General features: G+C 39.9%; 1 protein-coding gene across 30 annotated transcripts in view; it reads left to right on the top strand.

The window, feature by feature from the left end:
- Positions 1-22,281, top strand: part of MPDZ (multiple PDZ domain crumbs cell polarity complex component) — a 137,338-nt gene that overhangs the window by 21,543 nt on the left and 93,514 nt on the right. For 17 of the 30 annotated variants that reach the window (XM_038402202.2, XM_038402204.2, XM_043514326.1 and 14 more), the window contains 9 exons: positions 1,467-1,694; positions 4,849-4,988; positions 7,132-7,345; positions 10,752-10,880; positions 12,575-12,778; positions 15,923-16,037; positions 18,855-18,943; positions 20,503-20,698; positions 22,035-22,124. In XM_038402202.2, the coding sequence (XP_038258130.1) occupies positions 1,467-1,694; positions 4,849-4,988; positions 7,132-7,345; positions 10,752-10,880; positions 12,575-12,778; positions 15,923-16,037; positions 18,855-18,943; positions 20,503-20,698; positions 22,035-22,124 (1,405 nt within the window). The remainder of the gene's footprint in view (positions 1-1,466; positions 1,695-4,848; positions 4,989-7,131; positions 7,346-10,751; positions 10,881-12,574; positions 12,779-15,922; positions 16,038-18,854; positions 18,944-20,502; positions 20,699-22,034; positions 22,125-22,281) is intronic. The other 13 variants (XM_038402211.2, XM_038402215.2, XM_043514328.1 and 10 more) reach the window with 2 other exon arrangements.

Raw genomic sequence — 22,281 nt, 5'->3', positions numbered from 1 at the left:
TGTCTATCAGGAATTCTTGTCCATCTTCCTGTCAATGCAGGATTGTGTCCTACAGTGTATTTTTAAGTGCTCTATCCACCCCTGTCCAATTCTAAATAACTCAAGCAAAGAGACTTGCACCATTAACCTTAGGATACTACTTCACAGTCTGAGAGTGTGTTCAGTCTACATTTTCTTTGAAATGAGAATGAATAGAATGAAATACTCTTCTGCTGCATTTGAATACATTGGAGGATGTTTACCAGAGTGGCACTTGCAGGTAATGTGGAAGTTTAAAGCTGAAGAAGGAGATAAGTGATGGAACAAAATAGCGATTATAGAATGGCAGAAATAATAGCAAGATGATTTGATTAATTTCATTACCCAGTGTAAGTACAGTAGTTAGGGCAGTGATATTGGAGTTGATGTAATATTATTAGGGTTAAGAAAAAGGTTTTAAAAACACCCCCAGAATTTTTAGATTTTCTATTGATATTTGAAACTATGATGACAACTTTAAAGATAAAGAAGGAAAACTACAATCTATTATTTTACCTAATTTTTCCTTTGGCATTATAGGACACGATGCAAGCGTTTTGGTACAGTGTTTGCTGTTGTAAATAGCAAATAAGTCCATAATTACTAGTCACAGTGCAGGAGGGAGAGGTGGTGTTCCGGAGCTTCTGTGAGTGGACAGGCAAGCGTGGGGAACAGACAGAGTCTTGACTCCCTGCCTTCAAAGTGCTAGTCAGCATAGCTCTACTTGTACATAAAAAAAAAAAAGTAATCTGCTTCTGGCCAAGGGCAAGCAGGGCAAGGATTGTGATCCTCTGAGTCAGTTTATTCTCTGGCAGCACGATGTACAAGCCCTTTTCTCAGGGCAGATAGTAAAGGTATAAACTAGAGTTGAAAGATTTGCAAAGTAGTCTAGGGGATTTAGACACATCATTCATTAGTTTTAAACTAAACCCTTGAGCTGACTGAGAGGTTAATAGAGTGTGACAGTTTTAGTATATGGTGACACAAAAGACCAGACCCATGAACTCTCGGTGAGACCTCTAATTCCGTCATCATTGGTGAGGTTTCTCTCCCCAGGATAAATCCAGATTTTATTTAAGAGGGTTAAATTGGTTTTAAAAGACTTTCTGTTATGGTGACGACAGCTTTGTTCAAATTTGCCCATAGTGCTAGAAGAGTTCTGGCTGCTTACACTAAAAGGAACAAATACTTTTAATATAGGATACAAATGATGCTTTCAAACTGTTTCCATGACTTTTTACTCATATATTTTTATGGTTCATAACTTGATATCAATGAACATATTGTGTGTATGAGGAAAAAGTGTCGTTTGAAAAAAAATCTAAGATCATTTTTGTGTTCTTTTTGTCGTAGTAAGAAGATCTGTTAGTCATGATGCGATTTATCCATAATGATTTTTTTGCCAAACTGTAAGACTAAAATTCTATAATGTTGTGAATCATCTTCAGGTAAATGTCGCACCATCCATACATTCGGCTGGCGAGTTCCCACAGCTTCCCCATCATGGTGCTAGTGTGGGTTCCTTGCCACATAACGAATCCTATTTATTGGCTCAGCAGAATGGCAGCCCTGCTAATGTGCTAGAAGCATCTGTGAGATCTGTTACTCCTCAGATTAATGGGAAATCCTCCAGCTCCAGTGATGAGTTGGAGCAACTAATCAGAAATATGTCACAGGTAAGACAACATGCCTGCAAATAGTTAAATTTTCCATTGACGTATTTGATAACTGATGGTAACCACAAAGTTATTGTTGAATGAATTCAAAATATTTTTATTTTTATGCTTCTACTTAAAGAGAAATGAATTACAGTATTTAAAAGAAAACACCCCTCCCCATTTAAACTGTTTTGCTGTGTGAAACAAAATATTTCTAGCCTTTTTATTTGAGAAGCACTTGGAGTTTTAGAATAAACGTGGAAATATTCTCAATGAAATAGCATTGATATTATGCTATTTATTATTTACCGCATGGTTAACTACACTTCTCTTAATGGAGCAATATTTTCACAGCAGATCTGCACTCCGGTATTCTTCTCTCACTATATGTGAAGAACTGCCATTCCATATATGAAACAGTGTGGATTATCAGAGTCTGTATCAATTGTGTGGCTCTCACAGAGGAATTTTGCTGTTATAGGGTATTACAAGATTAATAAAGTATATAATAGAATCAGGAATTAGATGTGAAAAAGACCTACTGAGCCATCTAGTCCACCTCTCTGCCATTATAGTGGGCCAAAGTCTGCCTTGACTTACAACTCCATTGACTTCAATCAGGTTGTACGAAGGGACGTTAGGTTAAAATTTGGCCAAGAAGTTCTTTCAGTGCATTTCCAGTTTATTTTTAAGAGACTCAGGGGAGAGGTTTTCCATCGCTTCCCTGGGAGATTCTTTCCCAATACTGTCAGGAAGCTTCTCCTGATGGCCTAAATGTTCTCTTTTTGAATTTCATTCTATTCTACCTACTTATACTCTTAATTGCTCTTCCTCCTTCAAGTATTTCTAGACATTTAAGGTTTCAGAGTAGCAGCCGTGTTAGTCTGTATTCGCAAAAAGAAAAGGAGTACTTGTGGCACCTTAGAGACTAACAAATTTATTAGAGCATAAGCTTTCGTGAGCTACAGCTCACTTCATCGGATGCATTTGGTGGAAAAAACAGAGGAGAGATTTATATACACACACACAGAGAACATGAAACAATGGGTTTATCATACACACTGTAAGGAGAGTGATCACTTAAGATAAGCCATCACCAACAGCGGGGGGGGGAAGGAGGAAAACCTTTCATGGTGACAAGCAGGTAGGCTAATTCCAGCAGTTAACAAGAACACCATACAAAGCAAAGCTGCAGCGATTAGCAAAAGATCTTCTAAAGCAGTTCCAAGTAAAGAATATCAGAGGAACAGTGGGGGGTGGGGTGGGAGGGAGAAATACCATGGGGAAATAGTTTTACTTTGTGTAATGACTCATCCATTCCCAGTCTCTATTCAAGCCTAAGTTAATTGTATCCAGTTTGCAAATTAATTCCAATTCAGCAGTCTCTCGTTGGAGTCTGTTTTTGAAGCTTTTTTGTTGAAGTATAGCCACTCTTAGGTCTGTGATCGAGTGACCAGAGAGATTGAAGTGTTCTCCAACTGGTTTTTGAATGTTATAATTCTTGACGTCTGATTTGTGTCCATTCATTCTTTTACGTAGAGACTGTCCAGTTTGGCCAATGTACATGGCAGAGGGGCATTGCTGGCACATGATGGCATATATCACATTGGTAGATGCGCAGGTGAACGAGCCTCTGATAGCGTGGCTGATGTGATTAGGCCCTATGATGGTATCCCCTGAATAGATATGTGGACAGAGATGGCAACGGGCTTTGTTGCAAGGATAGGTTCCTGGGTTAGTGGTTCTGTTGTGTGGTTGCTGGTGAGTATTTGCTTCAGATTGGGGGGGCTGTCTGTAAGCAAGGACTGGTCTGTCTCCCAAGATCTGAGAGAGCGATGGCTCGTCCTTCAGGATAGGTTGTAGATCCTTGATGATGCGTTGGAGGGGTTTTAGTTGGGGGCTGAAGGTGATGGCTAGTGGCGTTCTGTTGTTTTCTTTGTTGGGCCTGTCCTGTAGTAGGTGACTTCTGGGTACTCTTCTGGCTCTGTCAATCTGTTTCTTCACTTCAGCAGGTGGGTACTGTAGTTGTAGGAATGCATGATAGAGATCTTGTAGGTGTTTGTCTCTGTCTGAGGGGTTGGAGCAAATGCGGTTATATCGTAGCGCTTGGCTGTAGACAATGGATCGAGTGGTATGATCTGGATGAAAGCTAGAGGCATGTAGGTAGGAATAGCGGTCAGTAGGTTTCCGATATAGGGTGGTGTTTATGTGACCATCGCTTATTAGCACCGTAGTGTCCAGGAAGTGGATCTCTTGTGTGGACTGGTCCAGGCTGAGGTTGATGGTGGGATGGAAATTGTTGAAATCATGGTGGAATTCCTCAAGAGCTTCTTTTCCATGGGTCCAGATGATGAAGATGTCATCAATGTAGCGCAAGTAGAGTAGGGGCATTAGGGGACGAGAGCTGAGGAAGCGTTGTTCTAAGTCAGCCATAAAAATGTTGGCATACTGTGGGGCCATGCGGGTACCCATCGCAGTGGTATTTCTCCCTCCCACCCCACCCCCCACTGTTCCTCTGATATTCTTTACTTGGAACTGCTTTAGAAGATCTTTTGCTAATCGCTGCAGCTTTGCTTTGTATGGTGTTCTTGTTAACTGCTGGAATTAGCCTACCTGCTTGTCACCATGAAAGGTTTTCCTCCTTCCCCCCCCTGCTGTTGGTGATGGCTTATCTTAAGTGATCACTCTCCTTACAGTGTGTATGATAAACCCATTGTTTCATGTTCTCTGTGTGTGTGTATATAAATCTCTCCTCTGTTTTTTCCACCAAATGCATCCAATGAAGTGAGCTGTAGCTCACGAAAGCTTATGCTCTAATAAATTTGTTAGTCTCTAAGGTGCCACAAGTACTCCTTTTCTTTTAGACATTTAAGGTTTCCCTTTAGTCACCACTCAGCTAAGCTATATGTATCTAGCTCTTTTCAGCCTTTTCTTCCAGGCTATAACAACTTTGTTGCTGTTCTCTGAAATCCTTCTATTAACTTTTGTATGGCCCAGAGATACCAGAACTGGATGCAGCATTCCATGGTTTTGCTGTATGTTCCAATAAGTTATTCATTTATTGACTCGAGCGAAGTCTACTGCGGTTGTAAGAGCTTGTTAAAATGTTTCATCAGTGCTGCTTTTGAGTATATTTAACGTTTGTACCTTTTTGTTTATTTTGCTTGAACAGGGTCGCCTCGTTGAGACCTTAGAGCTGATTAAACCTCCAAGTGGTGGGCTGGGCTTTAGTGTTGTGGGATTGAAGAGTGAAAACAGAGGGGAACTGGGAATATTTGTGCAGGAGATCCAAGAAGGAAGCGTGGCATATAGGTGAGATCATTGGTCGTGAATAATGACATCATAATGTAACTTAGTCATTGGTGTCCTTGTTCGTGCTTGTCATTATTCATAGTACCACCACACATTCTCTCTTACTCTTAGGCCCAAGACATTTAAAGTCTGCTTTTAAATTGAGATTTAAGATTTACGTTAGCAAAGTTTCAATCATAAATGTAATCATAGTATCATATTATTGCATTGGATTAGAGCTATATATGATCACTTATGTAGTATTTTTAAAATTTATTCTGCCAGATGAAAGAGTTGATTCTGATCTCAGTACCCTGGTACAACTCCTGTTTGTATTACTGGGGAATATTCTGTACCTTTAAAGATAGAATAGTCCCCTCAATTCTTAAAAAATAGTTTCAAAGATGTATGTTTGAGGCAATTGTTTTTGACCAAGATTCTTTACTTTAAATAGTACCCTTACTTTAAATAGTAATGTACTGTAGGAGTATCCCCACTGGAGTTACCATTGCTGCTTGCAGAGTAAGGTACTGTAGAGCAGCAGTAAGGGGATCAGAATGACATTATATACCGTGCTTAACCTAATATGCTTACACTTTAAAAAAAAAAAAAAGCGGATGGACTTAACCAAATATAGCCAGATAATGTTACCTGGAACTCACCAATAATTATTATTTGTGAAAATATCCTTTATACCTTAATCTTGGTCTCACAAGCCAGGCTTGAACAAAGAACTTTTGGGCTTAGGAGCTACACTGGAAAGCCTTTACTCCTAGAAACTATTAGGAGGTGTAGGAGAGTTGGTCCACTGTACTTTCCCCCTCCAGCCCCAGATTGTTTGTTACCCAGTGGATTTGCAATGTGCATGAACCCACTGGCTGTGCCCCTGCCTAAGTTTACTTCTCTGTGGCCATGGGAAGTCCGTATGGATATCCTCTCTGTTATATTCAGCAGTCCCCTGCATGGGATCTCCCTGCTCACCTCTCTGGACAACAGATTAGTGTTGAAACTGTTTTTGGCAGCCATTCAAGTGAGTGCAGTGTATGGGCCCTAGAGTTAAATTCAGCAACATATGGTTTGGTCTTCATCGCAGCAATCTCTTCTAGACTGTTTAAGGCCCACCTTCAAATTACTTTTCCATGCAAGTGATCTGTGTTGCCTTATTCAAAGGGTTAAGCTGAAACATATTTTTATTGAATCAACTCCTTATTGATTTGTGAAGCAAAAACAAGTACGGTGTCAGTTCTTGGGTCACTTCAGTGGGGTACAGAACTGTTCAACTACTGTGATGTGAATTAGAGAGTCCCTGAAGCAATAAATCTTACAGAGGATTTCAGTTCCCGGCAAAATATTTTCAATTAGGGCGAGAGGACATTTCTTCCTGGTCACTTCTAAGTACTTTGGCCCCTTTTCCAGGCCAGGCAACCAAAGAAGTATGTGATAGGGAGAAATTTTTTTTTCGACTTCATGTGTGTTTCTTAGAGAATTGTCATGTATATATTTTGAAAGAGAGCCTTTACTTGTTTGAATCTTTCTGAAGCAATAAAGGTTAAAAGTAACTCATCTGTAGATTTCATACACATTCTTTTGAAGTAGATCTGGGAAAGGGCTCAATGTGTGACTGTACATCAGTACTTCATTTGCCACAAAATGATTTATTTTATAATTTATGTAGGTGTTTCATTTAAAAGGGATCTGTTTTATCATACATTCATCCGTCTTGCTGAAAAGAAAATTGTTTTTTCCCTAAGATCTTGATGAAAGTGTGTTCCACTACATGGTTTGATGAATATTCAGAACTTGCACACTGAACAAAGTAGAGCACTTGGTCTGTTAAGCAAGCTCAAAGTCAAGAATAAACATAAGTTCCCAGGCTATGGTTGGGAGCAACTCAGATCTAATATGCTTAGTCTCAGATGGGGGTGCAGGGAGAAGGGAGCTAGCTAGGGGGTAGCAGCATGAGAGAGTGGCAGTGGGATTAGCTTCAAAGGAGCTGATCATCAGAGTGCAACAATACTCCTTGTAGCAAAACTGCAGGGAAAGATTAAGAAGTGGGGAAAATAGAAAACAGGATAAAAATACTGGAAAATTGTCAAAATACTATGTCTGTAGCAACATTTTTTTTTCTTGTGTTTTTTTTGTTTTGGTTATACGTTTGTGACAGAGATGGAAGGCTGAAGGAAGCAGATCAAATCCTTGCTATTAATGGACAGGCCCTTGATCAGACAATTACACATCAACAGGCTATCAGCATCCTGCAGAAGGCAAAAGATAATGTCCAACTAGTTGTGGCTAGGGGTTCCTTGCCTCAGCTGATCAGTCCTGTAGTTTCTCGATCTCCATCTGCTGCTAGCACAGTCTCTGCCCATTCCAACCCGGTGAGTACCTCCCAAATGTAAGGGCAGTGTATATGTTTTCAATTTTGGGTGCATATAGGCTTACAATATCCAGTACCATGTAACCCATGTATTTTTCCCCTCTGCTCCTGACCTCTTTCTCCCAAAATAGGCCATTTGGGCTTTACCTTTCCTCCTGTAAATACTGGAAACATTTCAGGATTGTTCAGGAGGCTTTGCGGCTTGGTCATGTCCTTTCTTCTCATGTGTCAAATTCTCTGTCTTCAAAGAGGCAAATAGAGCACTTCTGCTTTATCCATTGCAGTCCCAGTTTTTAAAGCTTTTTTGGAAGCAGCAGCAAATGGATTCTCCTCCTGTGATCTACATCTCTCCTTTTAGGGAACAGAAACTTGTGGGGCTTTGCAATCTGATCTATACTAGCAGCCACGCTCATTCTCCCTGTTTATGCTCTCATTCTCATATGGCAGAGAAGTCCAAATAGAGCATGCAGAAGGCCAATATGTGGGAAGGGAGGCATAGGCTAAATGTCTCAGATTGGGGGAGACATCTGTCATGATTACAGGGCTATAGCTGCACCTCTGTGTCCTTTTCTGATCTCTCTGAGTGCACCCTCTCAGGTGTCAGGTCTATACCAGGGAGGAAACCCACAATTCTCCCACTCTTAGACTGGGCTACAGTACCTTGTGTAACAACAGCTTTTACCCTGCAGTTCCAACTGAATATGAACTCTTCTTTTCAGCAGCCTGTGACCAGCAGTGTATGTCGTGACCAGAGAGCTTTTTTAAAACCAAGTATTGTTTATTTTGACAATAGGAACAAAGCATCTAGAGAGTAGTGGATTTTTTTGTTTTTGTTTTTTAAATTTGCATGCATGTCTGTCTTACCGTCCCCCAATTATACCCTCAGAAGGCTTAACTTTTTCTGATGTGCCCAGCAGGTACTTGTCTCTCAATCTGATTTCCCCAAATTCACCCCTGTTTTGAAAGTGTGTTCATTTTGAAACTTGCAACTTGTTGATCTCCTCTGAGCTTGGACCTTTTCTTGTTCTGGTGTTGTCTCTTAACAGCCTTCAAGAATTTGCGGAGAAGTGGCTTATCTTGAGCCTGTTTTTTGTTTATTTTTCCTTACAGAGCACTATTAAATGAAACCATAGCGTTCATATAGTGAACACTCATAGAATCATAGAATCATAGAATATCAGGGTTGGAAGGGACCCCAGAAGGTCATCTAGTCCAACCCCCTGCTCAAAGCAGGACCAAGTCCCAGTTAAATCATCTTAGCCAGGGCTTTGTCAAGCCTGACCTTAAAAACCTCTAAGGAAGGAGATTCTACCACCTCCCTAGGTAACGCATTCCAGTGTTTCACCACCCTCTTAGTGAAAAAGTTTTTCCTAATATCCAATCTAAACCTCCCCCATTGCAACTCCAATAAGCAGGTCAACATATAGCATGGAATATCCATAAATCATTGCAGAACAGCTCCACTTCCATCACAATGTCAAGTCCAGAAAGAAAGCCATCAGGCAACAAATATTTCATGCTCATCATATCAACCTCAGACTACCCGTTGTAGCCTGGGAACCTCCTTTACCACTCAAGGGACAATTCTGCATGTGCACAAAGCTGTTGATTTGAAGTGGAATGTGAAATGAATGACAGCTGATTATTTGGATCTACACTGAAGAGGCTTTCGTCCTTTTCAGTGGGCTGAAAATGCCTGATGCTGTGTGATGTAATCATAATGATTTACACCACTTGTTCATGTCCTAATTTCTTTGAATAGACACAGATTTTCTAACCCATGCTACTCTCATGGTGTAAAGGGAGTAGAAAGCTTGTTGAATTTTCCTTGTTGAGATTATCTCTGGCATGGAGGACTCCTCAGGGAGAACAGAGTTGGCATAGCCAGTCCTGCAGCCTCCTGATGTAGAGGCACGTTGGGGTTGCGGTTTGGCTAGAGTGAGCTGTGCTTCAGCTATTTCTGTTGGATGAATGGTCCCCTACAGAGTCATAGCCAGTGTGTGTCATTTACAGCAGCTGCCAGGCTGCTCTCATCTATGGTGGGGATGGAGGAGAACTGGCCCTCTTGCAGTCTCCCCCTCAGTTATAGCTGAGAATTGAGTCCATAGCCTCTTTTCAGTGCATGCATGTGACTTCTGGTGGGAGTGACTCATCTACATTAGAGGAGACTTTGAGTCCCATTCCAGTGAGATGCTAAATGCTTCCCATAGAGTATTGTGATAAATAAAGGGGGGAACGGTAGCTGTAAAATCCCTCTTCGTAGCTGTTCTTTACTTGATTTACCTGTAAAGGGTTAAAAAGTCCCCCAGGTCAAGGAAAAAAAAGTGGGCATCTGACCAGAAGAGTCAGTGAGAAGGCTAGAACTTTTTAAATGGGAAAAGAAACTTTCCCTTTGTCTGTGGTTGCTCTCTCTGGGCTTCAGGGACACAGAGCAGCAATGCTATAAGCAGGAATGCTATGTAAGCTTTGAACCAGGTATGAAAAATTATTTTCCATACCTAGAAGGAATCATTTGGATAGGGAATGTTTAGGTAAATGTGATCAGGTTTATTTTTTTTTATTTTGGCTTGTGGATCTCCTTTGTGCTAACCTCAGATGCTTTTGTTTGCTTGTAACCTTTAAGCTGAACCCCCAAGAAAGCTATTTGGGGTGCTTAATTTTTGGAATTTGCTCTTTTAAAATCTAGCAAAAGCCTACGTCCCAAATGTATTTTCTTTCTTTTTGTTAATAAAATTCACTTTTTTTAAGAACAGGATTGGATTGTTGGTGTCCTAAGAAATTTGTGCATGTGCTGTTAGATTAGCTGGTGGCAACAGCTAATTTCCTTTGTTTTCTTTCTCAGCTCTTCCCCAGAGGGGGTGTGAAAGAGCTTGAGGGTACCCCACAGGGAGAAATTCCCAAGAGCTCTTTCCTGGGTCCAAGTATTTTTTTTTATTTTTTTTGCATTTGGGTGGTGGCAGTGTTTACCAAGCCAAGGTCAGAGAAAAGCTGGAACCTTGGGAGTTTAATACAAGCCTGGAGTGGCAAGTAATTTTTAGAATCCATGCGGGCCCCCACCTTCTATACTTGAAGTGCTAGAGTGGGGATTCAGCTTTGACAGGTATTAAGCACATTTTATTCCTTTTGACTGTGTTGGGAGTTGAAGGCACTCGGCACCTCCCAGTATCCCCAAGAATTTGATCTGTAAACAGATTCTTGGAGAGGCTACATAGTGAAGAAATTCTTCTTGTTAAATGCTTTCCAGTGGGCTAATAGTAACTGATATAGAGCGGTCCTTAGTCTTTCTTTCCCCCCTCTTTTAAAAAATATGCCACAGAAATACTGTGTAAGTATCTTGTGACGAGATTGAATAGGTGTGTTCTTACTTTAGTCATTTGCAACCTTATTTACAAGTTTACTCCTTGTAGGTCCACTGGCAGCATGTGGAGACCATTGAGTTGGTGAATGATGGATCAGGTTTGGGATTTGGGATAGTGGGAGGAAAGTCAGCTGGAGTGATAGTTAAAACCATCCTCCCAGGAGGAGTAGCTGATCAGGTAAACTCCTTTTACAATTTCTTCTATACTGTTTAGTGTGGGGTAAATTTATCATGTATATCTGCCACAATAATGTTAAGTGACAGTTTTCTTCCTTCTAGGCTGAAAGAAAAAGATGATGCTAGTAATGTATATGGGCAAATTACTCTTATTAATGATCATGTATAGAATGTGGGACCTGTGTGAGATGAGTTTGGTGATCTCGCTCCATTTCCCAGTGTGAAGGTGTCTATAACACAAAACCACCACCCAGGGCACCCTGTCAGCAATTATGGCAAGGAGCGGAAGGATTGAATGGGCTCGGAGAGAGATTGTTCCTCTGACCTGTAGGTCTTTGTAGGTCAGGATTGAGGCATTAAGGTAATGGCTACACTGCAATCGGAGGTGTGATTGCAGCACATGTAGACCTACCCAAGTTAGCTTTAATCTGTCTAGTGCAGTTACCAATAGCAGTGAAACCACGGCAACATGAATTTCAGCATGGGCTAGCCCATGCTGCTATGGCTTCACTGCTATTGGTTCTTATGCCAGCTAGATGAAAGCTATCTTGGGTACGTATACACTTACTGCAATCACATTTGCAGTTGTAGTATTGACATACCAAACACTGCTCTGTCTGTGAGTAGCTCATGCTGCTGATGTCCATGCTGCATGTGTTCTGTGGACCAACAAATGAGTTCACTCCCCAGTCTGTCAGTTTCAGTACCTTTCATGGATACTAAATTCACTTAAAACATTTTTACAGTTTAAAGTAAAAGAAACAAGAAATAAATGAAGAATGTTTTTAAAGCAATATAAATAACTGGGATATTACAAAAAAGAAAAGGAGTACTTGTGGCACCTTAGAGACTAACAAATTTATTTGAGCATAAGCTTTTGTGCATCCGATGAAGTGAGCTGTAGCTCACGAAAGCTTATGCTGAAATAACTTTGTTAGTCTCTAAAGTGCCACAAGTACTCCTTTTCTTTTTTGCGAATACAGACTAACACGGCTGCTACTCTGAAACCTGTGATATCACAATAAATGAGAAATATAATTTATTTTAAAAACATGGTTAATCATAGAATATCAGGTTGGAAGGGACCTAAGGAGGTCATCTAGTCCAACCCCCTGCTCAAAGCAGGACCAGTCCCCAATTTTTGCCCCAGATCCCTAAATGGCCCCCTCAAGGATTGAACTCACAACCCTGGGTTTAGCAGGCCAATGCTCAAACCACTGAGCTATCCCTCTCACAAGGGCCAGCTCTTAAACAAGAGGCCCCCGATCTATACACACACACATGCGTGTTTGTGTGTACACAAATGACAGTGCACAAAATAACTGAAATTACAGGTGCAAGTCAGGCACTAGTGGGTGTGCAAGGGTATTTTGAAGACAAAATTCCCATCTTTTGTATAAAATTGCTAAATGTGTAAGCAGTTTACATAATTATACACAGTTTTGTATGCAGAAGTTGGTCTCCACTTCTAAAAATATTTTCCTGTACACATACAGCTGCACTTATATCACACATGGGCATATTCTTTTTCCTCTGCCCCACCATGAGTGTATGGTTTGTCATTTAAAAACTAGTTGCAGAGCTCACACATTTTAAATTGACCAATATGACCGTTTGTGTGAGGGAAGAGGGAAAATGATTGCTAGTGGTTTTTATTATAATTGTGACTGGTTGGCTGGTTACTTCCTTGTCCAGCATGGAAGGTTATGCAGTGGAGACCACATCCTGAAAATTGGTGATACAGACCTGGCTGGAATGAGCAGTGAACAAGTGGCACAAGTTCTGAGACAGTGTGGAAATCGAGTGAAGTTGGTCATTGCAAGAGGTCCCGTAGAGGAACCACCTCCACTAGCCGTCCCTCCATCTACCCCCGTACCAACTTCCATACCAGAGAAACAGGTACATATAAACACATATTAAGATGTGGCAACTGTCACTCTGTTACAAATGTATTATCATCAAACTGGTATCAGGGACCAGTGTTTTTAATGACCAGTAGCCATGTTTTCATCCTTTAGCTATGGAAAGCAGGATCCTACAAGCCCAGTGTGTATGGAGCCCCAGTGAAGTGAGTGGAGTTGTATGGATGAAGTTCTTTCAGGATCCAGGCTTGAAGACGTGTGTGTGTGTGTGTGTGTGTGTGTTTGTGTGTGGTAGAAATAATTTTTAAGCATCCAGGTTGACTAGCCCATTAACCTGGATGTGCCCATTAGTGGTGCTTTGGGAGAGCTGAATGATTAATGTGTTGCAGCACCTCCCTGAAGTTTGCAACCCTTTCTCTAGAGTGGGCCAGCTGGATCTGCAGTCCTTTCCTCTGTCTGCCTCTCCATCTCCTCCTCCCCAGGCACATCTCTTCATCCCCATATTGTCATCACCATCCATCAGACAGCTCCTCACTATGCCAGCCAGCACACAGCTGCAGCTCCTTTCCTTGGTAACCTGACACAACTTCATGAGCTAGCCAAATGCCAGACAGTCACCCAGCTGCTACCCTTATTCCTCTTCCGATGTTCTGACACTCCCTTTCCTCCATGGTTCTGTTTCTCTCTCTCCTGACTCCCCCAAAATATACCCCATCTACCAGTGCCTCCCCTCCATGATTTGTTCCTTTACATTTCGGAAAAAAATGCTGAGGGAGAAGATGTCAACGTAGGGAAAAATGGAAAATACAGGAAAGTGAAAGCATTTGTAATTTAAGCTCAATTCATATGTCAAGTTCACTTATTCAGATGTTTCCTATCATGAGAATTACCACTTTTTCATGAAGCACACTATAGTAGGTGTGTCACAATGAGCTGTAAATTTAAAACAGGAAGCTGAAAATCTTTGTGTGTGTATATAACATAGCCTAGTTCAATGCAATGAGTACCTACTCAACTTAAGTGTGGCAGTATCAGTCCCATAATGAACACACACAAATAGCCACATGTAAATAAATGAATGAAACGAGAGAAGATTGTTAAACTTTTAAGACTAAGATAGATCTTATTTATACTCCATAATAAATTTCTCATTTCAGCTTTCCATACTATTTCTAGGAATATGTCTGCTGATGTCAGTGAATTTAAAACACGTCTTTAAGTTAGATAGACTACTTTGAGAAAATTCCTTTTACCTGTTTAAAAAAAAACAAAAAAGAAAAACAATCTCCCCTCGATAACTGATTTTATACCCATAGCTATTTCATGTTGCAGAAAGAGGATAGAATAGGCAGATAACTTCACCCATCCTGTTCTATTATAGGCAGGCTTCTATATTCCCATTAGGTGGTCTTGAAATAGTTTGAGAGGAGATTACTATTTTCAAGTGTCTAAAGGTTAAGCGGGGGGAAGAGGGAGTGAAGAGAAGTTAGCTCTTTTTGACCCTTGTTTGCAAATCAAATTGTCCCCCTTTTTAGAAGGGAAATGTCTCAATTCAGAGCATTTCAACAGAAGTTTCTTTGTGGGAAACGTCAAATAGAGGAGTCAGTAACCACCCTGCATATATTATTTAGCTGTAAAACAGTACTTTTAGAAAAGCAGCTGATTCTCAATACTTCATGTATCAACACATCTAGATTTATGTTGTTCTGGCTGTTACATGATGTGAAATGCTGGTATCAAAGGTTGCAATCATGAGGATGATATAATCCAGTGCTGCCATTACTACTACGGAAATAATGCCAAAACCTCACTTTTATTTTTTAGCCTCCTCTTCCCTCCTGTTTTTTTTTCTCACTTCACCACCTTGTCCCTGGCAGGAGGTGTGTTGTGTTTGGGCAGCTGCCCTACATCTGCGCAAAATCTCCCTTGTTGAATATAGAAACTCAGTTAATGATGCTGAAAGCCGCAGTAACTTATTTGTGGACATTTACCACCAGTGTTTTGGAGAATGCCGCAGATGCAGCTCCCTCTCAGGCATCTGCAGTTCACTTTTAAATGCAGGATGGGAGGATGGGCCTTAACCGGGTGAGGCTTCTGCAGGACATCAATAACACAGGGATGGTGTCATGAAACTGGCACCCCCTTCATGATTCTCAGGAGAGATTAGTACTTCTGGAAACTAATCAGCTAATGGAAGTGGAAGCAATTATTGAGCTCTATACGTGGATTGTTATAATTTATGTGCTTTCCAAATAACCCTGTAATATGAAGGAAGTAGGTTTAGAGCTCCAGAATTAGATGCTTTGCTTGTTCTTGACTGTATTTTTGGATGGAGTTATTCAGATAAAGAAATGGGTCAGATCTTCAGCTGATTTATATTAGCAAAGCTCTGTTGACTACAGTGGAGTTACACTGATTTACTCAAACTGGTAATCTGGCCACTGAACATTTATCTAAAACACCAGAAAAAAGCCAGTTCTGTGAAAGTGGCATACTTAATGCCTCAAAGTTAAGTTTTCTGAATGTTTTTAATAAGATATTTATTATTGATGTGGGCATTTAATGGGCATTCTGTTGTAATCAAAGCACTTCCGTTAACAATAAATAAATGAATTAGTTACCAAAAGCTTTTTCTGTCACAGAAGTTCAGAGGACTATAGTGGGTGTTAGTGGTGATTGTCATAATTTAAATAGCTGGAAGTATAATTGCCACCTTCTAAAATAGAAATTTCACGTCTTGCTAAAAACAGGAAACATAATTGTTTCACTGGAAATAGATTCCATTATGTTTCAAACTTAGCATTTATAAGAAAAAATAACTAAAATTACTGGCCATTTATTTGAAAAATTACGAGTTTAAAAATACCTTTTTATTTGTGGTTGTTTTAAATTTAGCACAAGCCTTTGTGATCTGTTGAAAGCTGAGATTAAAGTAGTCTCAGAACTGCATGCATCACTGTATTTAAGCATGTATTGTGCATATTATTGTTCAAGACATATATTGCTCAGCTTGTTAGAACTTCATCTATCATTTATTATTTATCTGTCTCAATATCAGGGTAGGAGCAGAAAGAAAAGTTGCTACTTTGTCTTTTGACATTTGTCTCTAATGTTTGACTTCATGGAGTGCAGCTTCTTTTTTTAAAAAAAGGTTTCCTTTTTCATTACACTCTCTTGTTAGGCAGAGACTTCTTTTGAGACTGATGAAGATGGAGAGAAATTTGATGTAGAACTCACTAAAAACCTCCAAGGATTAGGAATAACTATTGCTGGTTACATTGGAGACAAATCCTCAGGTAAAGTTAAAATAAATTCCTGAAGTTTGCTTTTATATTGCTGCAGCTTACAACAGCCTGTATGCATTTCTAATTTGATTTAGACTTTTTGGTACATAAAGAAAAAAAGCTTCATTTAAAAAAAAAACTTGTTAAGGATTATTTTAGGAGTTGTAACTTCAGATAGACTAGGATCAATCAGTCTTTCACCATGAAACTCTGTTTTAAGATTTTGTAGCAGTCTTGAAAATCATTCTTGGTTGAACCTTGACATGCATTTTTGAAAAACATTTCTAAAAATTGATACAGCCATTTTAAGGTATATGACTATTTTTAAAAATTATTTTTATTTTAAAGGGAATTTTGGAGAGAGTAAATTGCAGGATTTATATTTGCAGTATAGCAAGCAGTTCCAGTTGATGTTCTTTTTAAATCAGTGAACCAAATTCTGCTTTTGTTTACATCAGTATAGATGTCCACTATCTCCATTGATTTCAGTTGGGTTATTTCAAACTTGCCCTGATGCAGCTCAAAGCAGAATCTGGCCCACTGAGTTTTTTGGGAAAAAAAAAATCTAATGTGCACATATAGTAGTTTATTTTTCTAATAATTTCAACTATATTTTTGAGAGAACCGATGTAAAAATGTATCACACATCCATATGAGGCAAATTGATGCAGTACTCTTATTAAAACATATTAATAGATTGCCCTATAATGATTTTCAAATAGCTGCGCTGTGTTTTCTGTCCTGGTATATATAGAGAAAAACATAAAGAAATGGCATTTCGATCATAAGAAACGTTTGTTAGTACAGTAATCACTATCATCATCCCTTTTGAGGGTTCTGAGTAATAATACAGACATCTTGACTAAATCTTACTAGTCCACTGACCTATCAGATTAAAAGAGGCCTCAGTCACCATAGCATGGAAGGAACACAATTTATGTATTCCCCTTCTAGCACCACCTACTATCGTCTTTAAAAAGGCAAATTAAATCTCAAGTGTAGAACATGTTGTGTATCTGATTCACAAAAGTGATGATGTATGTCTGAAACGTTGCTAATTAAATTGCTCCATTGCACCTTGGTATATTAGGAAATCTTACTGCCTAAGGGAATGGCTGATAAACTTACTTATTCTTCCAACCAAAAACCTTTGTTAAGGAACAGCCGTGGTTGCATGGAAGCACCAACACACCTTTAATAAGTTGGGAGATCACTGTTCGAGTCATTTTCTAGCCCTTGCAAGCTACAACTGCATTTTTGGTGTGGAGTTAACAGGCTTCTTTATCATTGCATGGTATGTTGAGGCAGCAGCACTTGGGAGCCTTTTAGCTGTGTTTCCCTAGTGCAAAGGCACTCAGCTTCACCCCTCTCCCAATCCCAGACCTTCTTCAAAGCTGTGGACCATTCTAACACATATAACCCAATGAAAAACCCTCTTTCTTCCATATATATCCATGTTTAATACTCCAGCTCCCACAAAAGCTGTAATCAACTCTTTATGCCTCCCCAAGGCCTGCTCTTGCTTCCTAACTCCATGTTCACCATCCCACGTCCCTACTTACCTGCCAGTTATCCTTCAGAGTATACTGTCCATAACCTCACTGGCCTTCCTGGCTCCCGTGTTCTCTGTCAGGTGACTAAGGGAGACAGGATGGCAGCATTGGAGAATAGACGCAGCTGACAGATTTTGTGTGTGTGTGTGTGTGTGTGTGGCTAGCAAGGAGCCTGCCTGCCCCACTGCGTGGTGCAGCGGAGCCGCCAACTGGACAGTCAATGGCCTGATCCGTGGTCTCTTTTAGACCCAAGTGTTCCAATCCAAAACCGGACATCTGGTCACCCTATTTGTGTGCAATGCCTCTGTGCTATCTGTTGTCATTTAAGTGTTTTGGGGGTAGGAATTCCAGCCATGCCAACTCAGAGTAGAAGTAGAGCTGGTTGAAATTTTTTTGATGGAAGAGTTTTCCATTGGAAAACACTGATTAGAGTGAATAGAAACATCCCACAGGAATGTGTCAATTCCATTGAAACTTTTGGCAGAAACCAAACCTGCAGGCAGGCTGTCCGACTCTCTGGGCTGCTCAGCTGGCTTTCTAGACAGGCAGCTCCCCGCCTCCTTGGGCAGTGGGTGGCCTGGACTTCCAGGCTATGCACTACTTGATAGCCCCATCTGCAGTGCCTGTGGCTCACTGGGTCCTCTGGCTCAGTAGAGCCAGGACTGGAAATTTCTGAAAAACTTTTGTTTTGGTCTTTCTGAAACAGAATTTTTTGAAAATGTTCCTCCTCCAGAAAATTTTGCATATCTGACTTTTCATTCCAAATTGGAATGAAACATTTTTTTGCAAATGCAAAATTTTCTATGGGATGGAAACTCCTCTTCTTGCCTAGTTCTAGTTACAATGCTGTTCTAATTTATATAGGCAGCTTTTTCTATCTGTAAGTTCTTCCCTCTGCAAAGCCAAGCACATATTTGTTCACTCAGACATTTTAAGATATAATAGAAAAGAAACCATGTGGCTTTGTCATATTTACAATAAACAAATCAGTGGATGTATGCATGATGCATGCTAAATTTCCTTGCCTTTTGGGGTTAGGTCAGATCTGTAACAAGGGTTCTGTGGAGTTTTTTATTGTCAGTTTTGTCAGTCATGATTAGAATATTTGCTTACTGTAAAAGGTCTAGTCCTGCTTTCATTAAAATCTATACTTCCTTTATGGCCTTTTCCTTACCTCTCTTTGATACCACATTTTTTTTGAGGGCAGGGGGAAGGAAATATTGTTACAGAATTTGGACAACCTTTGGTATTAACTTTTTCTTTTTTAAAATCCCAGAACCTTCTGGTATTTTTGTGAAAAGCATTACAAAAGGCAGTGCTGTTGAACATGATGGTAGAATCCATATTGGAGATCAAATTATAGCGGTAAGTAAATACGGGGATAAGACTTACACAGCCAACTCTGAATATGTGAAGTTATTTGCGTGAGAAAATCCCTCCTGTTACTGTGGGAGGGTTGTTGTTGTTTTTGGTAGATACGCTAGTATCATTTTAGAATATCTATTCAAACAGATAAAGATTGGGTGTGAAATGACAGCTCCTTTGTTTTGATTGAATATTTTGTCACACTATCTTTCTGGTCATGCTAGCCATATAAATAAGTGAGGAATTTTTTCCCCTATTTTGTAAGAAATCAATGACACTTTGTTTTCTCTTGGCAATAGAGAGTTCTTTATTTCCACAAAATACATGGTGGTTCTGTATTTCCAAGCAGACCTAATAAAATATGCCACTACAGTTCTTTAGCTGCTCTGAGATGAAAGAAAATCTTTTAAAAAAAATACTGATATTAAGGGTGAAAGCCTGGAAGGTTTTTTTTTAATTTCTCTGAAGGTTCTTCATAAGATGTATTTTGCGGGGGGATTTGGAATACAAATGCAGGAATAATTTTTGTCTTGAAGATGCCAAAATGGGCCTCTAAGCTATGTGCAAAGAAAGAGGAGAAGGAAACTACAGTATGTGCACGCGCACATGCATACACACAATTAAAATAACAGAGTATGAAGTATGTGTATTCTGTAGATAAGACAATTACTAGAGTGAAGAGATATGATATCATTGGTAAGTTTTTGAAAGATAAAGATAGCAAGGAGGGAGGAGAATAGTTTAGGGTATTTTAGCTCTTGCGGGGAGGAGGAAGAGTGTATTATTAAGAGTTATGGAATGAATTTGAGCAAAAGAAAACTTAGGCTTGTTAGGCCGTACAAGAGTTTCACAGTGGCAGTGGTGTAGGACCCACTGTTCAGCCCTTTAAAAACCGTGAACTAGACAAAAACCATGTACTGTAATCCTTGATTGGCTGGGGAATTGGACTTGATGGCCTATACTAAAACATCTTTCCATACCTAATTTTTGTGAAGCTTAGATAAATAGTAAATAAATGGGGAAGAAGAGGTTTTGAAGTTTTAAGTATTGCATACAATAGGAATATTTCTAGATGACTAAGAGATGCTTCCATTCTTTCCTTCTTATCTCCTGCCCTAATCCAGTAATCACAGGACATTTGTTCTTGACTTTTTTTTTTTTTTTTAAATACATTCACTTTCCAGATTGTTGGGAGCCGTAGTGTGAACAGAGCTACTGGAGGCCCATCAGCATTTTAAATGCTTTGCTATGTAACCCTGCTCAGCGTAGGCCTACATGATAAAGGGCTAAGAACATTGGTTGCCACTGGGAGTCTGCTTTCACTATTGCTATTATGGCAGTAGTAGTAGTGGGCTATTATAGGCACAGTGCCTGGTATGGATAAGGTCACAATGGCATTGGGTATTTTTTTTCCTCTGTCCCTGCTTCTTTTGTGCTCAGATTAAACTAGTAGTGCCCTTGGCATTTTATTTTGCCTTGGAGAAAAATGTGATTTATTTTTTTTTAAATATTTTATCCATGTAGTGGCTTGCTGGTGAATAAGATGTTTAATCCTTCAGGTGGATGGAACAAATCTTCAGGGTTTTACCAACCAACAAGCTGTAGAGGTTTTGCGGCACACAGGACAAACAGTTCGACTCACTTTAATCAGAAGAGGGCTTAAGCAGGAAAATCACATTCAGCCCCATGAGGACTTCACTGCTGCTGTTGAAAAGGACTTAATTTTCCAAACTATGGATAATGGCACAGCCAAAGGTAATTAAAACTGACTTTGCTGTAGGGTAGCTAGAAGTATTTTTCTTCACAGGGTATGAACTGGAAATGTTGAGCCTAGTTAATTCCTAGTGTAACTCAATTGAGTTCAGTGCTGCTTCACAAGGGATGAATTCAACCCGGTAAAGTTTAATCAGTTTTGAGAATCAGTGGCATTATTCATTACATTTCTGAAGCAGATTTTGAAACCTGTGCACTAGTCTCTGCTCATTTTCACTAAGGCTTTGGTCTTTCAAGTCCTTGCATCATCTGAGGTAGTGAATGCAAAGTTGTATCACGGCTCAAGTGTAAGTGAAGATATACAAGGACAAATAGGGTTAGCAAAGAATTACCTTCTGCAGTGAGCAGAGGTAAATCTCCAGAGTATAAAAGGGGAGTGGTGTGTGGGAATGGTGTATGGGGAGGTGTACCCAGATCAGAAGACCTTGTGAAATGTAAGGCATGCCAGTGACCGAAATGCAGATTAGCAAGGGTTTACTGGAAGCACCTAACATTATATCATGTATTCACTTCTTGAGATGCATGTGTACGACCAGTAATTCATTAATATTTTAGATGATACAGTGCTTCCATCACATAGGCTCTGTATGCATGTAAAAAATTCTTAAAACAACTCATTTAATTCATTGATTATTGTCAACAGAAATAGATCCCAACTCACAAGTTAAAACATAATCTTCCCCTTCATGTAAAATCTTGAGAGAATAGAAGCCCTTTTCACTGTGTCTTGAAGGTTAGCATTCCTCAGGCTCAGCTGAAGCCATAAAGAAAATAAATTGCATGGCCAAGGGCCCTCCTTCGCAGATAATGTGCTTACTGCCCAGAGATGTCCAAACCTGGTGATTGCAGTTTAGCAAATCTTGATTTGCCATAGTGGCACATAAAGGGAGAAACAGTCTATGAATTAGCCAGGGCCAAAAGGATATGTGACAGTTCAATGTCAGCATCTTGACAAAAAAATAAGAATTGGTAGATGAATGTTAATGAGAGTTGCATTTCCTCGGTATCCAGCAATCATGTCGTTGTACCTCCAAATAGCAATAATGGATCTAGCAACTTATGGACTTTCTTTCTTTCTTTCTTGAAAACTTGGCCTAAAAACAACATTTAAAAGAAAACCAAAACTTATTTTTAAATGCACCATATACTGCAACCATTTCTTCAACACTGCAGTACAGAGCCAAACCCTACAAGGCATTGAGATCCTCCCCCCACCCAAGTAACTTGGTAACTTAGCACCTTACAGGATGGCATGGCAGAGATCTTGATGAGCATTAAAATGCATAGAATGGCTGAGGATCTTCTTCTTCTTTTCCAGAACAGTGTGAAAGAGAGCAGGGATCTCCACCACTGCCGTGCAGTGCTAGTGTGGTACACGTTGGAGAGGACAGTAAACAACAAGAATCAGGTTCTTAATATTCAGTAGCATTTTTCCTGTGGAAATGCACTGGTATGCGCTTACATAAAAAGCAGTCATTTTGTACAGGTTCCCCAGTACATGTTTTAGATTATACAGGTGGACAATGGAAGTAACCAAACCCAGAAGAGAGGTTTCTAAAATCTGG

The sequence above is a fragment of the Dermochelys coriacea genome, chromosome 5 (assembly GCF_009764565.3).
Source record: "Dermochelys coriacea isolate rDerCor1 chromosome 5, rDerCor1.pri.v4, whole genome shotgun sequence".
Classification (NCBI taxonomy): domain Eukaryota; kingdom Metazoa; phylum Chordata; order Testudines; family Dermochelyidae; genus Dermochelys; species Dermochelys coriacea.
The sequence above is the reverse complement of the archived record's forward strand: the minus strand, read 5'-3'. Positions and strand labels throughout refer to the sequence as shown.